General features: G+C 41.1%; 1 protein-coding gene across 1 annotated transcript in view; it reads left to right on the top strand.

Annotated features, from left to right (window-relative positions):
- Positions 1–19,590, top strand: part of Hpse2 (heparanase 2 (inactive)) — a 905,948-nt gene that overhangs the window by 824,928 nt on the left and 61,430 nt on the right. The window contains exon 9 of the mRNA XM_023709036.1: positions 11,283–11,304. Within this exon, the coding sequence (XP_023564804.1) occupies positions 11,283–11,304 (22 nt within the window). The remainder of the gene's footprint in view (positions 1–11,282; positions 11,305–19,590) is intronic.

Raw genomic sequence — 19,590 nt, 5'->3', positions numbered from 1 at the left:
CTACTTCTGCTAATGAATCTATCTGGTCTTGGATATCTTGGATAGTACCAGACAGTGTTTGAACATCATCAATCAGCTGATTAGATAATTTGGTATAAGAAGGTACTGATACTCCCAACCCTGCTGTGCCTGTTCCTAGGGCTCCTGTAATTCCCAGTCCTACCAACAAAGGGATAAGCTGTACTGCCCTTTTAGTGTGGCTCAAGACATAGTCAACGCTAGGAATGGGCACGGGATCATTACCAGAGATGACATCTATATCGGGCAATACAATTGCCATGACACACAGTCCTGTCCAGTTGGTAGGTAAATATGTGAAGGCTAAACTTCCCCCACATACAAACACATGTCCCTTTTTGGGGCAAATAGGGCTACTGTAGTTAAATATTTGATTGCAGCTGGTGAAGGTAACAAATCCAACATCAACAGTGAAGCTATCATTGTGGAAGCTTCCTTGTATATAGGAAGAATTCCATAGGAGATAATTCCCCCCAGAGAGGGTGGCTCTGGCTAATGCCTGCCAGTCCTCAGGAGTAAGCTAAATATCAGCCACAGTTTCTAAAATGGCTGTGGTGTATGGCTCCATATTGGGCAACCACCATGCCATTCTGGAACAGGGGGCCTTGCGGCTTTCCCCTCAAGGCAAAGTCCCTGACCTTTGCAGTTCTGAGGCTGTAAAGGGTGGAGACCTGCCTCCTCCTGTGATGCCCTCAGGCCATCCCTTCCATTCTCAGGTTCCTTCCCGGTAATGGCGATCCTCTCAGCTCCATCTTTGCAGTCTACAGCTTTCTTGACGCTTTCTTTCTGGCCAAGCTCACAACATTTTATTTATTTTTTTTCACAACATTTTAAATCCTCCTGCTATAGGCCAGACCTAAAAGACCTAAAGGCCAAACAAATGCTAAAAGAGTAGCACCTGGGATTGATATTCTAAGTAGGTATCAATCACCTAAAAAAACCCAAGTGAGTCACCAGCCCAGCCCCCAACAAAAAGAGACCCTGTCCAGTATTCATGACTGCTTACTCTGTGACTCACTTCCCCATTTGGCCCTGGGCATAATCAACTTTACCTGAGCAATGGTGCTTGCAATCCCATTGGTTGACCATAGTTTTGTCCCACATCCACCTAAGGGAGACCCCTTCCTCTCTACCTTAACCTCACATGGTCTTGCTCTATAAAAATAAACTGAAAAAGACAGCTTCCTGGGCAACCTGCTCGGGTCCCCCTTCAGTCCTCCCTGAAACAGAAGCTTTCTTTCCCAATAAAATATTCTACTCTCAACCTCCATTTGTTCCTAAAATTTATTCTTCGGTTTTAGAGAACACGAACTCATTTATATCAGGTCAGGAGTTTTACTTCCCTGTATCACTGGGACCTTTTTAGGTGCAAAAGTCTCATAATAATCCTTAAGGGCATCACCAACCCTTTTCTATCACCTCTGATCAATAGTTCCTTCAATAGGGAACCATGGGCAAACTTGTTTAATATATTCAAAATATTGACACAAATCCTTAATTTTAACCTTTACTCCTTGCGCCTTTGATGCTTTGCTCAAGCTTTCTACAAATATCTCATGTTCACTTAATGCCTGTCCCATTGCCGAAGGGAAGGGGAAAGGGGTGCCGTCCACTTACCGAAGTTCAGACGTCTCATCAGGCAACTGCGGCGGGCCTCTTTTACTTTCTCTTGCTTCTTTTACTTTCTCTTTTGCCGGGCTCTCTCTCCCTGAATCCTCCGTACCAGGTCCCCATTCACTGGGCGCCACTTGTCCCGAACCAGCGGGTCGGTCAAGGAAGGTCACCTGGGGGAGGAGCGGGGAATTGAAGAGGGGACAAAGGATAGGAGATGCAAAGAATGGAAACAAGACAGGATTCTGATCAAGTCTCATTTATTCAGGGGAGGTGCTGGGTATATAGAGTGGAGGCATAGGGAAAAAATGTCGGTGGGTAAAAGGCACAAGTAACTAGGCAACCGGGCTATGCAGGAAGTCTCACCTCTAGGGGGTCAGCAGGAGACTTATGAGAAATAGGCGGGGTAAAAACTAGGAACCTAGCTCATCAGAGGTAGGGGAGGAGGAACCCGGAAACCCACTTGCAATAGGATTAGAGGCCTGGAGTTGTTGTGCCTCCCACACAGTATCAAATGGGAAAGTGAGTCACCTATCAAGCTGGCATGAATACGGGACAGGGTCTCTTCCTGTTGGGGGTTGGGCTAGTGACTCATTTGGGCTCTTTCAAGTTGATTGATACTATTTAGGCTATCAATCCCTAATGCCCATCCCTAGGGAAGTATGCAGCTGTGCTTCCTCTTTTTGTCTTGGTCTTCAGGTGTGGCCCATATGGGAGTGGCTGTCTCTTCCAAGTTGCAAAGTCACCTTGTCTTCTGTCATGTCTCCTTGAGATCCTGACCCTGTCTGACTACCTATAATATTTCTATCTAACTCAGCTGCTGACAACACTTGCAGCCCTTCTTTTTCTCTAATTTTTGGTCTGCAAACTTACATTGTTAACACTCCAGAAGAGAAGCTTATTATTATACCCTACAACATAGGCAATTGAGCTTAACCTCACTATCCGTCTGAATATCAAACATTTTAGGCCTGACATGGAACAGGTACTTTTCATCAGGTATTGATATGTTAAACTTTAAGTCCCTACAGAATATGAAGAAAAAAGTTTAAAAAATAAAAATATATTTTAAAAAATAGGAATAAACAATTACATACTATTACACAGAAGTTTAGAAATCTAACCATATACAGCACTGTACCAGGACAGTCCTGCAACACCCTTTTCCTGTCTCCTGCCTTCATTCACCACCCTCTTCCTTTTTAAACAAACATATACCTGAAAGACAGCACAGCAGCAAGCAGGGTGTCATGACAAGCAGCACTATTCGGAAGACCAGAATGACAGGCACTCGATGCATGACCCTACTATTACACATGGCTATCTTCAAAGCAGTTGCTTAGTTCACAGGTATCAGAATATATAGTTAGGATGAGAATCCTACCAATTAACTGCTAGTTTCAAAAAACTGCTGATGTTTCTCAGAATCATTGCCTTACCTATCTTGTACATACAAATGTATGGCTTTACCTCTGTCATGTTTCCCAGCTTTTCTCCTTGCCCTCTCCTTGTTGTCCAATCCTCAAGTTCTCACTTTCCTTTGTGTTATACCTTTCTATTTGTATTTCTTCTTTTGAGTTTTTATACTAAGGAGATTATATGATATTTATACATGTGGGTCTGGTTTATTTCACTTATGAGTATATCTTCAAGTGGCATCCACTTAAATATGAAGGCTTCAAGATTATCATTCTTTATAGCTGAGTAATACTCCATTGTATAAAAATACCACATCTTTTTCATCCATTCCTCAGGTGACAGGCATCTTGGTTGTTTCCAAGATTTGGCTATCACAAATTGTGCTGCTATAAACATAGGTACACATATATCAGTATGATATGATGTTTTCAGATCCTCCAGGAAAATTCCCAGTAGGGGAATAGCTGGTTTGAATAGGATTTCCAGTTCTAGTTTTTTAAGGAGTCTCCACACTGGTTTCCATGATGGTTGCACCAGTCTATATTCCCACCAGCAGTGGAAAAGGGTTCCTTTCCCCCACCCCCCGCAGCCTCTCCAACATTTGTTGTTGGGTGATTTCTTTATGATAGCCATTCTTTCTAGGGTGAGATGATATGTCAGTGTTGTTTTAATTTGCATTTCATGGGTGGCTAGTGATGTGGAGCATTTTTTCATATATTTATTCGCTTCTTTAATTTCATCCTCTGAAAAGTGTGTGTTCATCTCGGATGCCTATTTCTGGATTGGGTCTTTAAATTTTGGGGCCCTAGTGTTTTTTAGTTCTTTATAAATTCTAGAAAGCAGACATTTGTCTGAGTGCTTATTTGTGAAGATTTTTTCCAAATTTGTGGGTTGTCTTTTCACTTTGTTGGTAATTTCTTTTGACATGCAAAAACTTCTCATAAGAAGAGGTCCAAGTTGTTAATTCTTTCAAGTATTACCCATGCGATTTGATTTTTGCTCATGAACTCTTTGCCTACCCCTATGTCTTCAAGAGTTCCTCCTACTTTCTCTTCCAGGAGATTTAGTGTTTCTGTTTTAATGTTTAGATCTTTAATCCATTTTGACTTTAGCTTAGTGCATGGTGATAGCCCTGGGTCAAGTTTTAGTTTTCGGCATGTAGAGAGCCAGTTTTTCCAGCACCATTTTTTCAAGAGGCTATCTTTTGAAGAAAGTTTTGAGAAGGAGAAAATTATTGATCAGTGTTCAATGCCAATATTAAATGCAAAGGTAGAGAAGAGGAGCGATAAAGAAAAGTTTTCACATCTTGTAGTGCTGGGATGCAGAAGAACACTTCCACCAAATGGATAAGATATGATCTAATGGGTGGGTGATTCAACAGCAGACAGAATTGCAGATATTTTTATTTATTTGAGTGTCACTTCCTAGGTCCAGTGCACATCCCTCAACTTGCTAGCACAGGTCCTTCATCCTCCTGGCACAGACTTTCTAGCTTCCACTACTGACCACTGGGCCTTTCCAGCACAGATCCATGAAGCAGGTCTGCGTGAGGCATTGCTGTGGGCTCTTGACCTCCAGATGGATTCATGGGAGGAATTGTTATGGGCTCTAGGTCTTCAGCTGAACTCACACAGAACACTATCATGGAATCCAGGCCCTTAGCTGGAGTCTTTGGTCATTAATGTGTGGACAGATTTCCTGCACTTACTTTATACATGATTCTTTGGGTAAGTATTATAAAATAGTCTTATAAAATATGTGTCCTGTATTGTTCTGCTTGCAAAATCCCAAATTACAACAGTCTCCATAATTTAAAAAGTATTTAATCTTATTACTAACTCTGTATGGTAAACACTACTTTTCTCATTTTATAGAAGAAAAACTGAGCCTTAGAGTTTCAAACAACTTTCCCAGGCTTTCAAAGTCAATAACGTATATCAGCAATTTTAATTTCTGGGAACTTGATTTGAGAATAACTCTCAACCAATGTACTGTAATGATAAAGATTTTAAGATTGCTAGAACTTGAAGTTAGGATATTCAAATCACTTATAATGTTAACTTTAAGGAAGTTGGATATTGACATCACTTAGAATTTAAGGGTGGCTGCTACAAATGGGCTATGTTGGGGCAGTGATGATATGAGGGTCTACTATGAGAAAAAGTCAAAAGAAAACTAATAAATGATTAATTGAAAGGTTGAACCTGTGGCTTCTTACTTGCCACAGTCAGAAATATGAGCATCACAGTGAGATTGTGCTTATTTTTCTTGACCCTCTCAATATAGACTCCAATGCAGCAGCAGAAACATCAAAATGACACCCAGGATTTGGAGGCAGATTTATTTATGTCAATGGCTCTGATCAGGATCACTCCCAGATTATCAGGCCCTGAACTCTGGCAGCCTAGGGCTTATATGGGATAAGCAAGCAGGAAGCACAGAGGCAGAATGGCTTGGCAGCTGTGTGGTGGTTTATACCATGTGCATCTCGGTGACCAGCCACTTCTAAGAGGCAGAAGCAACCAAAACTGGGACCTGGGCAGCTAAGAAACTGAAATATACTGGCTAGGAGAGAGGGCATTTTCTGCTACAGTTCCCCTGTCTTCTAGTTTTCATGGCAAATCTTTGCTGGGTGTATTACATGTGGTCTTCTGAGACAAGGCCCAACTAGAAGCAGGAGACGTCATTTAGCCCTGTCTGTTCTGTAACATTATTCTGGCAAGATGGTAAGGAAGTGAATCTGATCTAGGAGAGTGTCCAGTATGCCTTGGATACTCATCAAATCTTGGTCAAGTGTTTGATTAATTGTTTTATTCTCTCCGGGCAACCATCCATAGAGTTGAAGGCAATAACACACAGCTAGTAGTGGGCAGGGAAGCAAAAACGCAGATATACCGTTGAAGACAAATATCAAGAGGCACAGACATGGAGCAATCCTGTGAACAATGTGCAAAGACTTCAGCCATGCACAGATTGGTCAGCATGTGTTATCTCTTCAGAGTGAGCCTTGGAGAAGCTGTCCAGGTAAATTTTTTTCAGCAGATCTAAGGCTGAATTTCTGAAATTTGAGGAGGTAATTATTATACTATATAACGTGTACAGGAATATCTACAGATATAGGTGGTCTTTTAGCTGGTTACAAGCTGTCTCTATAGGTTATGTTTTATTTTTGTGTAATCTATATATCTTTAAATGGGGAGAGTCCACTATAATGCATGAGATCAGGGCCAGAAAGGATTGCTGACGGGAGAGGAGGCTGTAGGGCAGGAGATGGAACTGGTGGCGATGGCCTCGTGGCAGCTGAGCAGCTTGGGGCTTGGGAATGCAAGGACACGGCAGGTAGGACTTGGGATCCTCAAGCAGAGCAGCATAAAGCTTCTCTGACATGGGCTGAATCTGAGAACCTCTCAGATGGTCTTGTTAGTTTGTTTTGATGATTAGGATATCTTTCTTCTTGTGTAGGGCACAGGTGCAGAGTCAAGGCAGGAGAGTTTTTAACCCCTTATGGCAGTCAAGTCCAAATGAGCAAGCCTTTTGCCTCAGGATTTTCCCAGTGAAAAGGCCTTCTTGGATCAACTCCCAAGGAGAAGAAGGTATCTTGTAAGTCTAGAACAGTCCTGAAATGGTGTATGGGTCACAAACTGAAAATACAAGGTGACCGCTGTGTGGTGATGCCATAGAGATTTTGCCCAAGGTAGCCTGCCATGTGGCTGGATGCCTCTGTTTCCTGTGACACCTGACAACAAGGGAAGGGGTCATAATGAGGTGGCATGGTTGATGACGGCCCACAGGTGAATCCTTAGTTTGGCCTCTGGGAGGAGAGCTCTTAGAACTTCCGGTTTGTGGCTATCTGTCTCAGGCTGACGTAAGTATCATCTTCCTCTAAGAGAACAGTGAGAGTTAAAAGTACAGGATTAAATGAAAGGGAGGCTCCCTGAGGGTGCGAAGGAGCTGTCCCCATCCCCACCCCCAGACCCCGGGCTGTAAGTTTGTGCCTGGCAGGTGGGGTGAGAGGCAAGAGTCCTGTGGCTCCAGTGATGGGAAATTTTTGACAGAGGAAACTTTTTTTATGTACTTAGTACAGGGTCTACAGGGTCTTACCACACAGATCAGACTTGTAGTGATCCTCCAATTTTCAGCCTGCCAAGCACTGGCATTACAGGGGCACAACCACATGTAGTCTCAATTGTCTCAGCGCAGCCTGGGGGTGGGATCAGCAAGGCACACCAGGGATCGGACCCCGGTCCCTGCGTCTGCCTAAGCAGGTGCTTTAATCCACTGAGCTATCTGGCCCCCCGAAAGAGGGAACTTTTGAAGGCAAGGAGTCCCATTCTGCTGTTTACCAGGAAAGTCACAGGCTTGCCCCCAGCTTTTGCAATGACTACAGGCTCTTTTGGGGCCCAATTCAATAGAGGTCAGTCTGTCCTATCTTTTCAGGCAAACTGAGTGTAACTTGTTAGTTAGAGCTGACAGTCCAATTTTCCTCAGTCAAAATGTGAAACTCAGAAGGAATTGTTGACAGTCATTGCAGGTGGGTGTTAGGTGATGTCATCTGACCAGGGCAGGCATGTCTGGGGAGGGGCAGCCTCTGTGGCTGGATGCAGGCGATAAACTTCAACTGACTGGAAGTAGATGAGCTGGGAGCAGGGGGTGCAACTGCAGCAGCCAGCAGGCTTCCAAGGCACAATTCTCAGGAGGAGCAGGCCTCTTTTTTCCTTTTTCTTTTTCTTTAAGATGCAGGGATGGTTGGCTTTCATTTTTAACTCCATGAAGTCCTTGTAGTCAGAGATTGTGGGTCTTAATTAATTAGTTCCCACTCTATCTTCCTACAGTGTATGTTATATACCCCTGAATGATGGTGCATTGGACAAAAGATGGATGACCCTCAGAGGCCATTCAGTTAGGTGTCTGCCTGGCCATGACCTTCACAGGGACTAAGCTTTGGTTTACCTGAGGGTGCAAAGCCTCCATTATGTCAATCACCACACAATGACAGGGAAAGGCCAATCAGCCACTGTGACGAGCACTTCCCAATCTTGGTGCACATCTGGAACAGCCTACTGCTATGCTGTCCATTCCACTCACTCACAAATTCATTCAACAGGCACTTGAGGTTAAACATTCCAACCTTCCTTCCCTTGGGTAGCCTTAATGAATAAGAGTTGATCAAGCTCCTGTTCTGTTCAAACGAAGCAGAACTGACAGACTGACTAACTGAGATGCCCCCATGGGTCTTACTAGAATCAAGCAGACAGGCAAACAGACAGATTGCCTCCTCTTTGGAGTCTGATGTGAGCTGTTTGAATGGGAAGTCAGAAATTCTCCTCTAGACATCCAAAAAGACTCAAGAAATCTGAAGACTTACCTTACTGTCAGAACCTGGAAAGGTCTTTTCTTTGCCTGTGAAAGCCACAACCAGTGCCCAAAGATTCAACATGGTTAATCTTCCGGGCTGATGCCACCTGGAATCACCAACAGGAACCAATCAAGAACACCAAAACGATATCCAGAATTTAGAGGCAGATTTATTTACATTAATGGGCAATGACTGGGATCATTCCTAGAATATGAGGCCCTGACCTCTGGTGGTGTAGCCCTTACATATTAAGGCCTGCCGTCATTGCAGGTAGTTGGTTTTTAAGCAGGTGCCCACAAGCCCAGAGGCAGAATGGCTGTTGACTGGGGGTTGGATTATACAATGTGCATCATAGTGAGCAGCTCTGCATCACAGTGACCTGCCATCTCTAAAAGGCAGGAGCAACCAGAACGGCGATGGGAGCTATTGCTAACAAACTGAAGTATACTGGCTGGAGAGTGGCCATTTTCTGCCACAGAACTTCGATGTAGATTTAAGGGCAAGGGAAATGGGCCTAACACGTTACCTTCAAAGAGTATTCAAGCAGGATTCCTACCAGGATATGACTATGGCAGTATTTAAAGAAGCTCTTGTTCTGCTTACCTAAGGGTTCAAAATAGTACATGTCCATCTCTGGTTTTCTGAAATTATATAAGGAAATAGAGGTAAAGGGAATTTGCCAAGTTACTATTGACTACACTTCTCTCTGTCTCGCACATTCACTGCCATCAGAGAATCAAGATTATAACAAACGTTTATACAGGAGCTATTGGAAGTGAGTACTATATCCTTCTTAGTAGCCATAGTGAATTATCCTCTTATTAAATATATTACTGTCATTATCTTAGTTATTTGTGGGCATTCTTTTGTCCCTCTATCAGATCATCAGCTTTGAAAGACAAAGACTAGTGTTGTTTATATCTATATTTCCAATACCTGGAATTTCCAATTTCAAAACTGTGTAAGCCTTCAGGTAGAATTACTGTGGAGGACAAAGACCTCTTGCTCAACTTCTTAGAAATTATGTGTAATTCAAATAACTCTTAATTTAACTGAATGATTTACATGGACGAGTTTCAATATCTTCACTTTAGCTTTTTAAAGCAATTTGTGGAAACAATTGCAATGTTTCGATAAACATAATGCTTCTGTATGGTTTACAATTTGACGTATGCAGCACATTTCAGAGCATCAAAGTTCAGCTTTTCAAAACTGAATTTAAATAAACTCTACTGTCATACTATAAGAAGATCTTACTATTAAAGCCTTTTAGAATTATAACTGAAAGGTGGAAAACTTTTTCCAACTACATGGAAAAATGTGAATTCTAAACATCCACACTAAACTATTACATTAATGTTCCTTTTTTAAAGTTATATGAAGGGAACTAATAAATAATTCTCTACCTAATGAGTCATCTGAGTCTCATATAAACATGATTTCTTTAAAAATAACTACTCCTCTTCCTTGTCTTGTACTTGTCCTTTTTAATTTGATACAGTTTAAATTTTCTCCCTTAACTTCACACAACTTTAAATTTAATTATCTTGATATTTCTTCTTTGCGTCCAGAATCCAATTACATCATGGTAGATGGATTTGAAATGACTGTGCCTTGATGCTTAGTTCTTCTTTAAGTGGATTATGTTGTAATGTGCTGTGGGTTAGTTATTTTTGTGTACTTAACTTTTTCTTGCTGTTTAACTTTTCCTCTATCTTGTAAACTATATTTCTAAAGAGCATGTATTATCTATTTAGGTTATTTATGTGGTTTTGAAGAAGTTTATTCTTCATATTTTTGGTTCATTGCTCCAAGTTCTTTTGGATTCTGGTCCTCTATCTATGTAGTCTTTTTTAAAAAACATTTTTTGCTTTGTTCATATGCTCTTGATTTTCTCAAAAAAATATGTTTAAGGCACACTCGTAAGTGGTTTGAGAGAGTGGCCAAGCAACCATAATTGCATTTGGCCTACGACAGCTTTACACTGTGATAGTCAAGGCTATAAATCCTTTACCACATGGGCCAATTTATGTCACATTCTTTACAGATAAACTTTATTCATGACCTTGTTCAAAATTTACACATATGTATATTTTTCTTCACTAGAGAAATTAGATAAAAACATACCATGTATGGACAAAACCAAACTCAACCCCATTGCTGAAAAGTAAAGAATGCCTAACAGTATGGCTCATGCCTATAATCCAGGCATTTTAGCAAGCTGAAACAGAAGGGTAAGGTTGAAACCAGCCTGGGAAACTTGGTGACTGAGACCCTGTCACAAAACAAAATTTAAAAAGTATAGGAATGTAGCTCAAGTCTAGGAAAGCCCTGGATTTAATCTCAAATACTGGGGGAGGGGGGTACTATAAGTGCTCTACCATTGATGGCATATTCCTGTCATTCCCATTTTCTTTTAAATGAATTTAGGACAGGGTCTACAGGGTCCACAGGATCTCACTACGTAGATCGGGCTTGTGGTAATTCTCCTGTTTTCAGCCGCCCAAACGCTGGGATTACAGGCACACGCCACCACGCCCAGCCTCAATTGCGGTCTCAGCGCGCCCTGGGAGCAGTGCCAGCACAGCACGATGCAGAGCAGACTCCAGCCGCTGTGCTCTGCCGAGGCAGGTGCTTCAGTCCGCTGAGCCAGCTGGCCAGCCCTTCCTGTTATTCTTAGTAATTGATGGTACATCCTGAACAGGAAAGATTATTGCAGCTTTCATGGATTTTTCATAATTGTAGACCTCCTTAGATAATAAGCATGCAAGGGCCGGCCAAATAGCTCAGCAGATTAAAGCGCCTGCAGGCAGGTGCAGGGGCCAGAGGCTCAATCCCCAGTCCTGCCATGCCAGCCCTGCCCCTGGGGTGTGCTGAGATGGCAATCGAGACTGGGCATGATGGCACGTGCCTATAATCCCAGCTCTTCAGAAGCTGTAAACAGGAGGATCACTACGAGTCCAATCTAGTAGTGAGACCCTGAACACCCTGTAGGCCCTTCCTTAAAAAATACAAAACAAAAACAAACAAAAAAAGATTAAGCGTGCAGAGTAAGACATATAGTGTTACACAGAGATGCATACTAGGCATTTAAAAAGTAGTGTTTTGTGAAGTATTTTGAACAAAAAGTAAAATTTTGACTAGACGTCCTTGGGAAAATATCTCTGAGAATACCTACTAGGCAACAGATTCAGTATGGTGAAAAAGGAAAACAGTTCCTCTGCTGAGGGAGCTCACAGTCCAGGGTGGCAAATAGATCCTAAAGAAGCAATTACCCCTCTAGTAAGTGTACTAATAAGGTGAGGGTCTGGTATATCAAGTATTACAAGCAATGCTAACCCAAGCAGTAGGGACAACACTGAGAAGTGACATTCAGAATGAAACCGAACAGATGGTGAGTTAGCAAGGTGAAACGAGGGGCATCATTGCATATGAAGCAGTAAGGTCTTCTCAAGAAGCTCAGTCAAAGATATAGCATCAAAGGTTTTGGGGACTCCTTAGGCAACACCCTTTCAAAATGGCCCATTTTACACGTGGGAAATCAATCCTACCAAAGTGAGTGTTGTCTGAATAGAGGAGGAGTTACATCTGAGAAAGGGTAATTGACAGAAGTGGAGGGACATACAAATAATAGAAGTAAGAGATTGTAGGTCAGACAAAATACCCATGTAAGAGTTTAAAAGAGAAGAGGCAGCCCAATAGGGTGACTTGCAGGTCTTCTGTCTTTGCCCATCACAGGAACAGCCATTTTGAGAAGTCCCCCAATAGATAGGCTTGAGCTAGGTAGACCATTCACCTCATTGTCCCCTGTCCAAAAACAGAGGAGGTATGATTCTGTACAGAGAAGATCCCAGAAACTCCTAGATTTAATTACCAAATTCAGTAGCATAGCAGGATACATAACCAACACTCAAAAGTTCAATACACAAATAAATTCACAGAGAGACAGAGAAATTAGGGAAACAACATCATCTACAATAGAATCAAGAAAAATGAAATACTTAGCAATCAGTCTCAAAGGATCTGAAAAAACCTGTACATTGAAAATTATAATACTCTGGAAAAGGGAATCAAAGAGGATATCAGTAAATAGAAAGATATCCAGTTCTTGGATAGGCAGAAATATAGTGAAGACAATATCCTTCCAGACCTGTTATGTAGATTTACTGCAGATTTAATGCAATCCCAATCAAAACACCAATAACATACCTCACAGAACTACAGGAAACATTCCTAAAATTCATATGGAACCAGAAAAGACCTAGAACAGTGAAAACAATTCTGGCTAATGAGACAATCCACAACCAGCGTTCAGGACCAAATAAATCACAATTTGGAGAGGATAAGACCCACTTGTTACTGTTTTTAAAGTTCTCCAGATGATTCCAGGGTACAGCTGCTATTGAGGAGTACTAACCTAGGTCTTCTTAATGATATATGCCAGGGGTATTTCATAGACTAGAAAATAGTCTGCCTTCTTTGCTCCCAGTTGGCCAAAGCAGGTAATATAAAATGTTTCTAAATCTCTGCTCATAATAATTCCAGGACCCCCAGGAAAATGGAGGATGCCCAAAGGAGGAGACCAATAGGCTCCCGACTCTGAGCCACCATCCCTTCTTGGCTTTGTGCCCATTTTTGCCACTCTTCATTTCCCTCTGTCAACACTCTTCTACCCATCCTATAGATATTACAGCCTTCAAGGTTCTTTCCTAGGCCTGCTTCCTTTCTTAATCTACATACATCTCATACAAATTTCCAAATATCACCTATTTTTGTTTGCTTGCAAATTCTTAGATCTTGCTCATTTTTTCTGCCTTATGTTCCTGCTGGACATATTTTGTCAGATGTTTTGCAGCATGTGTGAGTGTTAGCTCAACACCTCCATTCCGTATCCCACCTTCCCTTGCCTTTAATGTTCACCTTACCTCTTATCAGTGTCTTCGCTATCTGCCCATTTGTTTGGCTTTACCACATGCCTTCACCTCACTTCCCAGACTTCCTTAAGCTTGTTCTTGCCTTTCTGCCATGCCTCTCTCCTATTTGTTCTACTTCAGCCAAACTGATTTTCTAAAATACAGTGATTGGGGCCAGGGAGATGTCTCAGTGGAATAAGCACTTCACTGGCAAGCTCAAGGGCCTGAGTTCAATCCCTGTTTCCACAAAATAAAATAAAATAAAGTACAGTGATTATTTGTGCCTAATAAAAACGCTGTATTCATCGCCTTTGAAATAAAATTCAGAGCCCATAAAATATTCCACAGGGACCCACATGATTTGACCTTTATCCACATTTCTACTCATATCTCTTGTTATCCTTCTTCCATTCTTTTTTTTTTTTCGGAACCGGGGATTGATCTCAGGCCCTTGTGCTTGCCAGGGAAGCACTTATTCCATTGAGCCATCTCCCCGGCCCCTCTTCTTACATTCTATTCTTTTATTTTTTTATTTTTTGGTCCTGGGGATTGAACTAAGGACCTCGTGTTTATAAGGGAGGTGTTTAAGCCACTGAGCTATCTCACCAGCCTATCGCACTCTGTTCTTTAACCAAACATGCATTTATTCCAATGAATTTATTCTAGTTTTTTGAACATGGTTTATTTCTTATCTCTGGGTAAACTCTACTGTGTTAATTGCTCCTATCTCAGTGCCTGGTCCAGAATTAGCATCCAGAAAGACTATGGCATTTGTGCGCATGATGAGAGCAAATTCTGTAGGACTGATCTCTATATTGAGCGCTAGTATCTTTCTCTTGCCTTCCCTCACTCTGATCTCTAATGTTTTGGCCTAGAAGAGCCCTGGATCCCTACACGCAACTTCCCTTTCTTATGTTTCATCACCAACCCTGTCTTTCCTCTTTTTTTTCTATCTCTGCTTTTCAGATTCATCTCTATTTAATTCTACCTTTAATAGCTTAATGGAAAAGGTCATCAAGATTGTCTATTCACACAAGATGCACTGTCTCTTACAGTGCCACCTCAAGGAATTTACCTCACTTGCTTCTTTTTTGTGTATTCAGTACAGGGTCTACAGGTTCTCATTACACAGGTCAGACTTCTAGTGATCCTCCTGTTTTCAGCTCACCTGCTTCTTGAGCAGTTAACTTTTTCCAAAATTTAAGCAGTGTTATCACCAGGCATGGTGCACACACCTGTAACCCCACAACTTGGGAGGCTGGGTTTTGGTTTTTTTTTCCCTGTTGAGACTCCAAAGCTAAGGTCAATGAATATAAATTGCTCCTATATCTTAAAGAGAGATTAGAGCTAGACCATTCACACAGAACTTTGTAACGGGTAGCAACAAACCGGTTCCAGGCCCAAACCCTGTCTACATATGAGACAGGGTTCTGGGGAGAGAGAAAATAGTATCTCTTTCCAAAGAGAGTTGTATCAGCCTAATTTAGTAATAGGAAAAAGCCCTTGATTTCCATGCCAAGCCCTGTGGTAGTTTTTTGGCCTTAGGAGTACTACTAGTATACTTCTTGGGAGGACATGACCTGCATTCCTCAAGTCTGTCAATCACAGTGTAAAATATGGATTTTGCCTGGAAAGGACTAAAGAAAAGGTAGATTGGAGCTTCCTTTAACAAGTGAATGAGATGGGTGAACATTGTACTGTCAAGTTCCATCTTTTACTGAAAACAGAGCAAGGTTCCTATTTCTCTTGGGCTGCAATGGATACCCCAGCAGGTAACTAACCTAGCTTCATCACAACCAATGGAAAAATGTTGTAAGTTGTACCACCAGTAAGACTAGAGGAGTTTTAAATGGCCAACATTAAGTATGTTGCCTGTGTAAGAAAATGTAATAGGGATAGAGGTGTAGTTCAGTAGTAGACCACTTGCCTAGCAATTGGAATACCCTGAGTTCAGTCCCCAGTACCCAAACAAACAAACAAACCAGTATATTGGGAAAATTCCCAGCAGGAAAGTATTACAAGAACCCTAAGCAGCCCAGGGCTATGGCTCAGTGGTACAGTACTTGCCTGGAAAGTGCAAGGTCCTGAGTTTGATTTTACACACACACATACCCCACAAAAATTAGAAACATGTTTTAAAAAGTGCCTAATAAGAGAGGAATCATGATTTTTAGAATCATGCATTTTTCTTTCATTTTGCCTTTCTTTCCCTTTGCTCCTTCTGGAATCAGTATGGAGGATTAATTTTTTAAAAAGCAAAGTTATATATCCCCCTACTATAAGTTTCTGATACCTAAACTAGCAAAAAGTGAATCTAACTAGATAAAAAGGTAAAGTTTTGATATAATATTAGCTGGACTTTTTATTCTCTGAAATGAAATTGTTTATTAATATCTAAAGGATAGGAAATCTACCTTGAGATGTCATGGATAGGGAAATGAGTTTGAAACGCAGAGGTTTGTTTTGTTTTGTTTTGTTTTAAGTTTAAATTTGTTTTCTGGAAATCCCTGCCAGGTTGAACCCTTTTAATAAACCATTATATTTATACTCCTAAGAGTGCACAGATGTCATCAAGAGGTGGATGACCATGCATTAGAAGTAAGTTTAGGAAGTAACATACGAGATTGTTATCAAGCATTCCAGAGTTTATATACCCAAATGAAGGGCATACACTTCCTTAAAAAGTCACTTTAGAAGGCTGTGTCATTCTTTCATTAGTATTGCCTGTGCTCAAAATACCTGGAAAAGATCTCTTTGGGAATTGCTTTCTGAATTTATGGCACATTCTTTGATATCGTATCAATCCCTAACCTTTGTCCTTTAGGGTAAGTTGTAATTTTTAAGCAGCCAAGAGTTATGAAATTAAACTAAAGAATGGGATAAGTACTTAAAGCAAGACATTTTACTCGGGGTAAAAATAGGCCTAGGTTATGACTGTGAGGTGGATTTCTTCCATGACTTTTGCTGGCACAAAAGGCAATTCCAATTTAAATATCCAAATGGTTATGAGTCATAGTAATCTTATTTAGAATACCAAGTGGGAAGGAATTTTAAAAATCAAATTGTCCACAGTCTCTTGGTGAAATAAATAAGTCAGTTAGTTGTAAAATCTTAAGAGAAGATGCCACTTACCATAGCTTTCACTAGTTCTTCTACTTGTGATGGCCTGGAAATTAAATTTTATTTCTATACTTCTAAAACTATAGATTTCTTCTTGACCTGAAAGGCTAAGCCATCTTCCAGCCCCGTTTTTGTCCCCTATTCTTCAGACAAAACAATAAGCACAATTGCTGGACACAAACAAAATGCCTGGTTAATTGCTCTCCAAGGACTAAGTGAAACTGTTTCACATCATTAGAAAAAAATGAAAATGGTCATTTTGAAATTCAAAATGACTATTAATGACCAAAAAAATCAGTATGTTCTCCATCTGTATTTAAAATCCCCACGAAAGGATTCTCACATTGGCTTTCATTTCTCTGTCCAATTTTCAAATTTCCAGACCCTACCAAAGTCAGCCTGATATTTTCCTAACTCCCTCCATTGTACAAAGTAAGCAGTATCCACTGAGCCATCCCAGGCTTTCATGATGTGCTTCAGAAAGTAGCCTTCTAATTCCTCTGCTGACCCAACTGCTGTAATGATCTAAGGATTTCTGCCCATCTTGAATACAATTAGAACCACCTCTGAAAAAAATCAGACCCTAATTTCATCAAAGAGTTAACTGGTGTTTGGAACCATGCAGGTCTACTCAATATAAAAAACATATGTTTAAAATTGACATTTGGACCAATTCTTGCATCCATTAGATCCCAGATTTAGAAGAATTGCATGTGATTAACATTACGAAACATAAACACTGTGTTCCAGTGACTCAAAACAAAGCCAGGAAATTTTGTATTAAGGCATTATTATATCTTCAGAATGTCCCATTGTGACTCCCATAAATACTTCCAAAATCCTATTTTCTATAAAGTTCTACTTTAAGCTATGTGAGCCTAAAATTATGGTGCTGCTTCTTGACATCAGAGCTGCTTCATTTACAGTCTATCCCATTGGCTGAAATATTTGTCGCCCACACTGCCCTGAACACATCCAGCTTTGTAACAGTAAAGGCCAAGCATTGGTAGAGGGTACCAGTTAAGATCCATAGACTAACAGAACATAAAAATTAGAAGGGACTTTAGAGATTATCTGGTCCATACAACTGAGAATATCAAGATTCCGAGAAGGGTATACCTGGTCCTTGATTCTTGCTGTGGTTTGTATCTAGATATCCCCCAAGAGCCTCATCATTCAAAGGCCAGGCTTTTGAAGATGACTAGATTATGGGGGCTTATACCTGACTTCTTATTAGGAGACAGAGTCAGGTCGAAAGAGGCAAATCACTTGTGCTATGACGTGAAAAGGTTCATGTCCCTTCCCAGCTCCTCTCTGCTTCCCATCTGTCATGCCATGAGCAACTCTTTTCCATTATGCACCCTGCCATGCCACCCTGCTGAAACCTCTACAGATTGCTAGCCAAAATAAACTTTTCTGCCCTTAAATTGCAGTTGACAGGTATCATGTCCCAGAGATAAGAAAAGTGACTAAGAGAGACTTCAGTGGAGATCAAGATAGCATAGGGTTAGAGTAAATCAGAGCATCTGATGAAATAGAAATGGGGCCAGGTCCATAAAAGAGAATTAGTCCCTATGAACTAATGGGGCATTCCCAGTGAAATTCAAAGCAAGCAGAAGGAAGCCTTTTCAGATCGATAGTCACTTCAGCCCTCTAGAATTCCCTTGAAGTGGGCACTTTCATATACCTATTTTTTTTCCCAGAGAAGTAAAATAAAGGAGTGGTGAGCAAAATAATGCCTATGGTCACATAGCAAAGGTCAAATTCAGGCCCAGGCCTCCTCAAGCAGCTGTGACCTTGCCCGTCCACACTCCAGTTACAGCAAGAGGCAGTTCAAGATTTCTGTGCTGGTGAGCTGCAGCAATCCAGTGTGTCTTCTCATTTTTTAAGCTTGGTACCTCATAAGAACTTTGGGGAACTTATCAAGAAATTCCATGCTTTCAACAGACCAGAAAGTAGAGAACTTTCTTCCCCAATCCCTATGAGGCTGCTCAGCCCTAGGAATAGTTTAGGAATCTGCCTTTGAAGCAGTACGCAGTAGCATGATCCATCTCAAAAAGGACCTTCATGAGACCCAGATAAAGAGTTTTCAATTAAAGACATGAAAACATTAGAAATAATAGAAATACAATAGAGAAAAATTATTTCTAGAAGAAATAATTCACCTAAAATATTTGCTTAGTTTGAATGTTGATGGAAAAAATTCTAATAGTTTTTGAGTGCTTGCATGTCTTAAATCCTTTAATTCTCACAAAACACATCATGAGTTTAGGTAGCAGTATCCTCCATGCTCACAGATGAACAGCAGAGCCCCAAAGAGACGCAGTAACTCGCTAATGGCCACAAGCTGAGAGATCAGCTAGCAGAGTAGAAGTTACAGGCACTGGACGGCTTTCTGTGGGAGGGGTTGCACTTCCACCTCTGCGATCATACTATCTCCCTTGCCAGGTAAGGATCACCTTTGCTATCCAGAGAAAGAAGTGCTCCGCTTCCTATGACCCAGGGCATAGTAATATTAATAAATAAATAACCCATCTCTCTGGTGAGACTGAAGTGTAGATACTATGTAAGAAGATGAAATATGTAAGACTAAGTTTGTTACACTACATGGAAAAGTGTCAACCTTTCTCTAGAAAGGCCCCTTTCAGATTTTTAAACCAGGAATACTAGTCATGAGCTACACCCACTATAACCACGCATGTCACTCGTGTTTGCGTACCAAGCCCAGAGTAAACAGTAGGCCACACCTCGATCACAGTAACAACTACAAATTTAGAAAGTTGGCAAATACTTAATGGAAAATACTGCTGCAATTGGAAAGATCTGGAGACACTAAACAAAAGCTTGGAAAAACACTGTTTGCTGACTTCTTCTCCTTCTCTGGTCCTGTAGCACAGAAGAGAGCCATACTAACGGAAGAGTGTTGTATTTTCAGTATCCCAAAGCGTAGTGTCCTTGTTCTTCCCGTTCTCCCATGACCACTGAACTGGACTCCTCTTCTTAAAGTGTTCCCTAATTTCTACAATCACAGTTTACTGTTCCTACCTCTGTGCTCTCTGTACTTCTAGGTAGTTGCCTTTTAGAACCTATGTGTTGTTGATAGTCTACAGTACACACTTAAATATCTTTTTCTTTTATCTCTTCTACTATGAC

This window comes from Octodon degus, unplaced genomic scaffold (genome assembly GCF_000260255.1).
Source record: "Octodon degus isolate 3935 unplaced genomic scaffold, OctDeg1.0 scaffold00010, whole genome shotgun sequence".
Classification (NCBI taxonomy): domain Eukaryota; kingdom Metazoa; phylum Chordata; class Mammalia; order Rodentia; family Octodontidae; genus Octodon; species Octodon degus.
The sequence above is the reverse complement of the archived record's forward strand: the minus strand, read 5'-3'. Positions and strand labels throughout refer to the sequence as shown.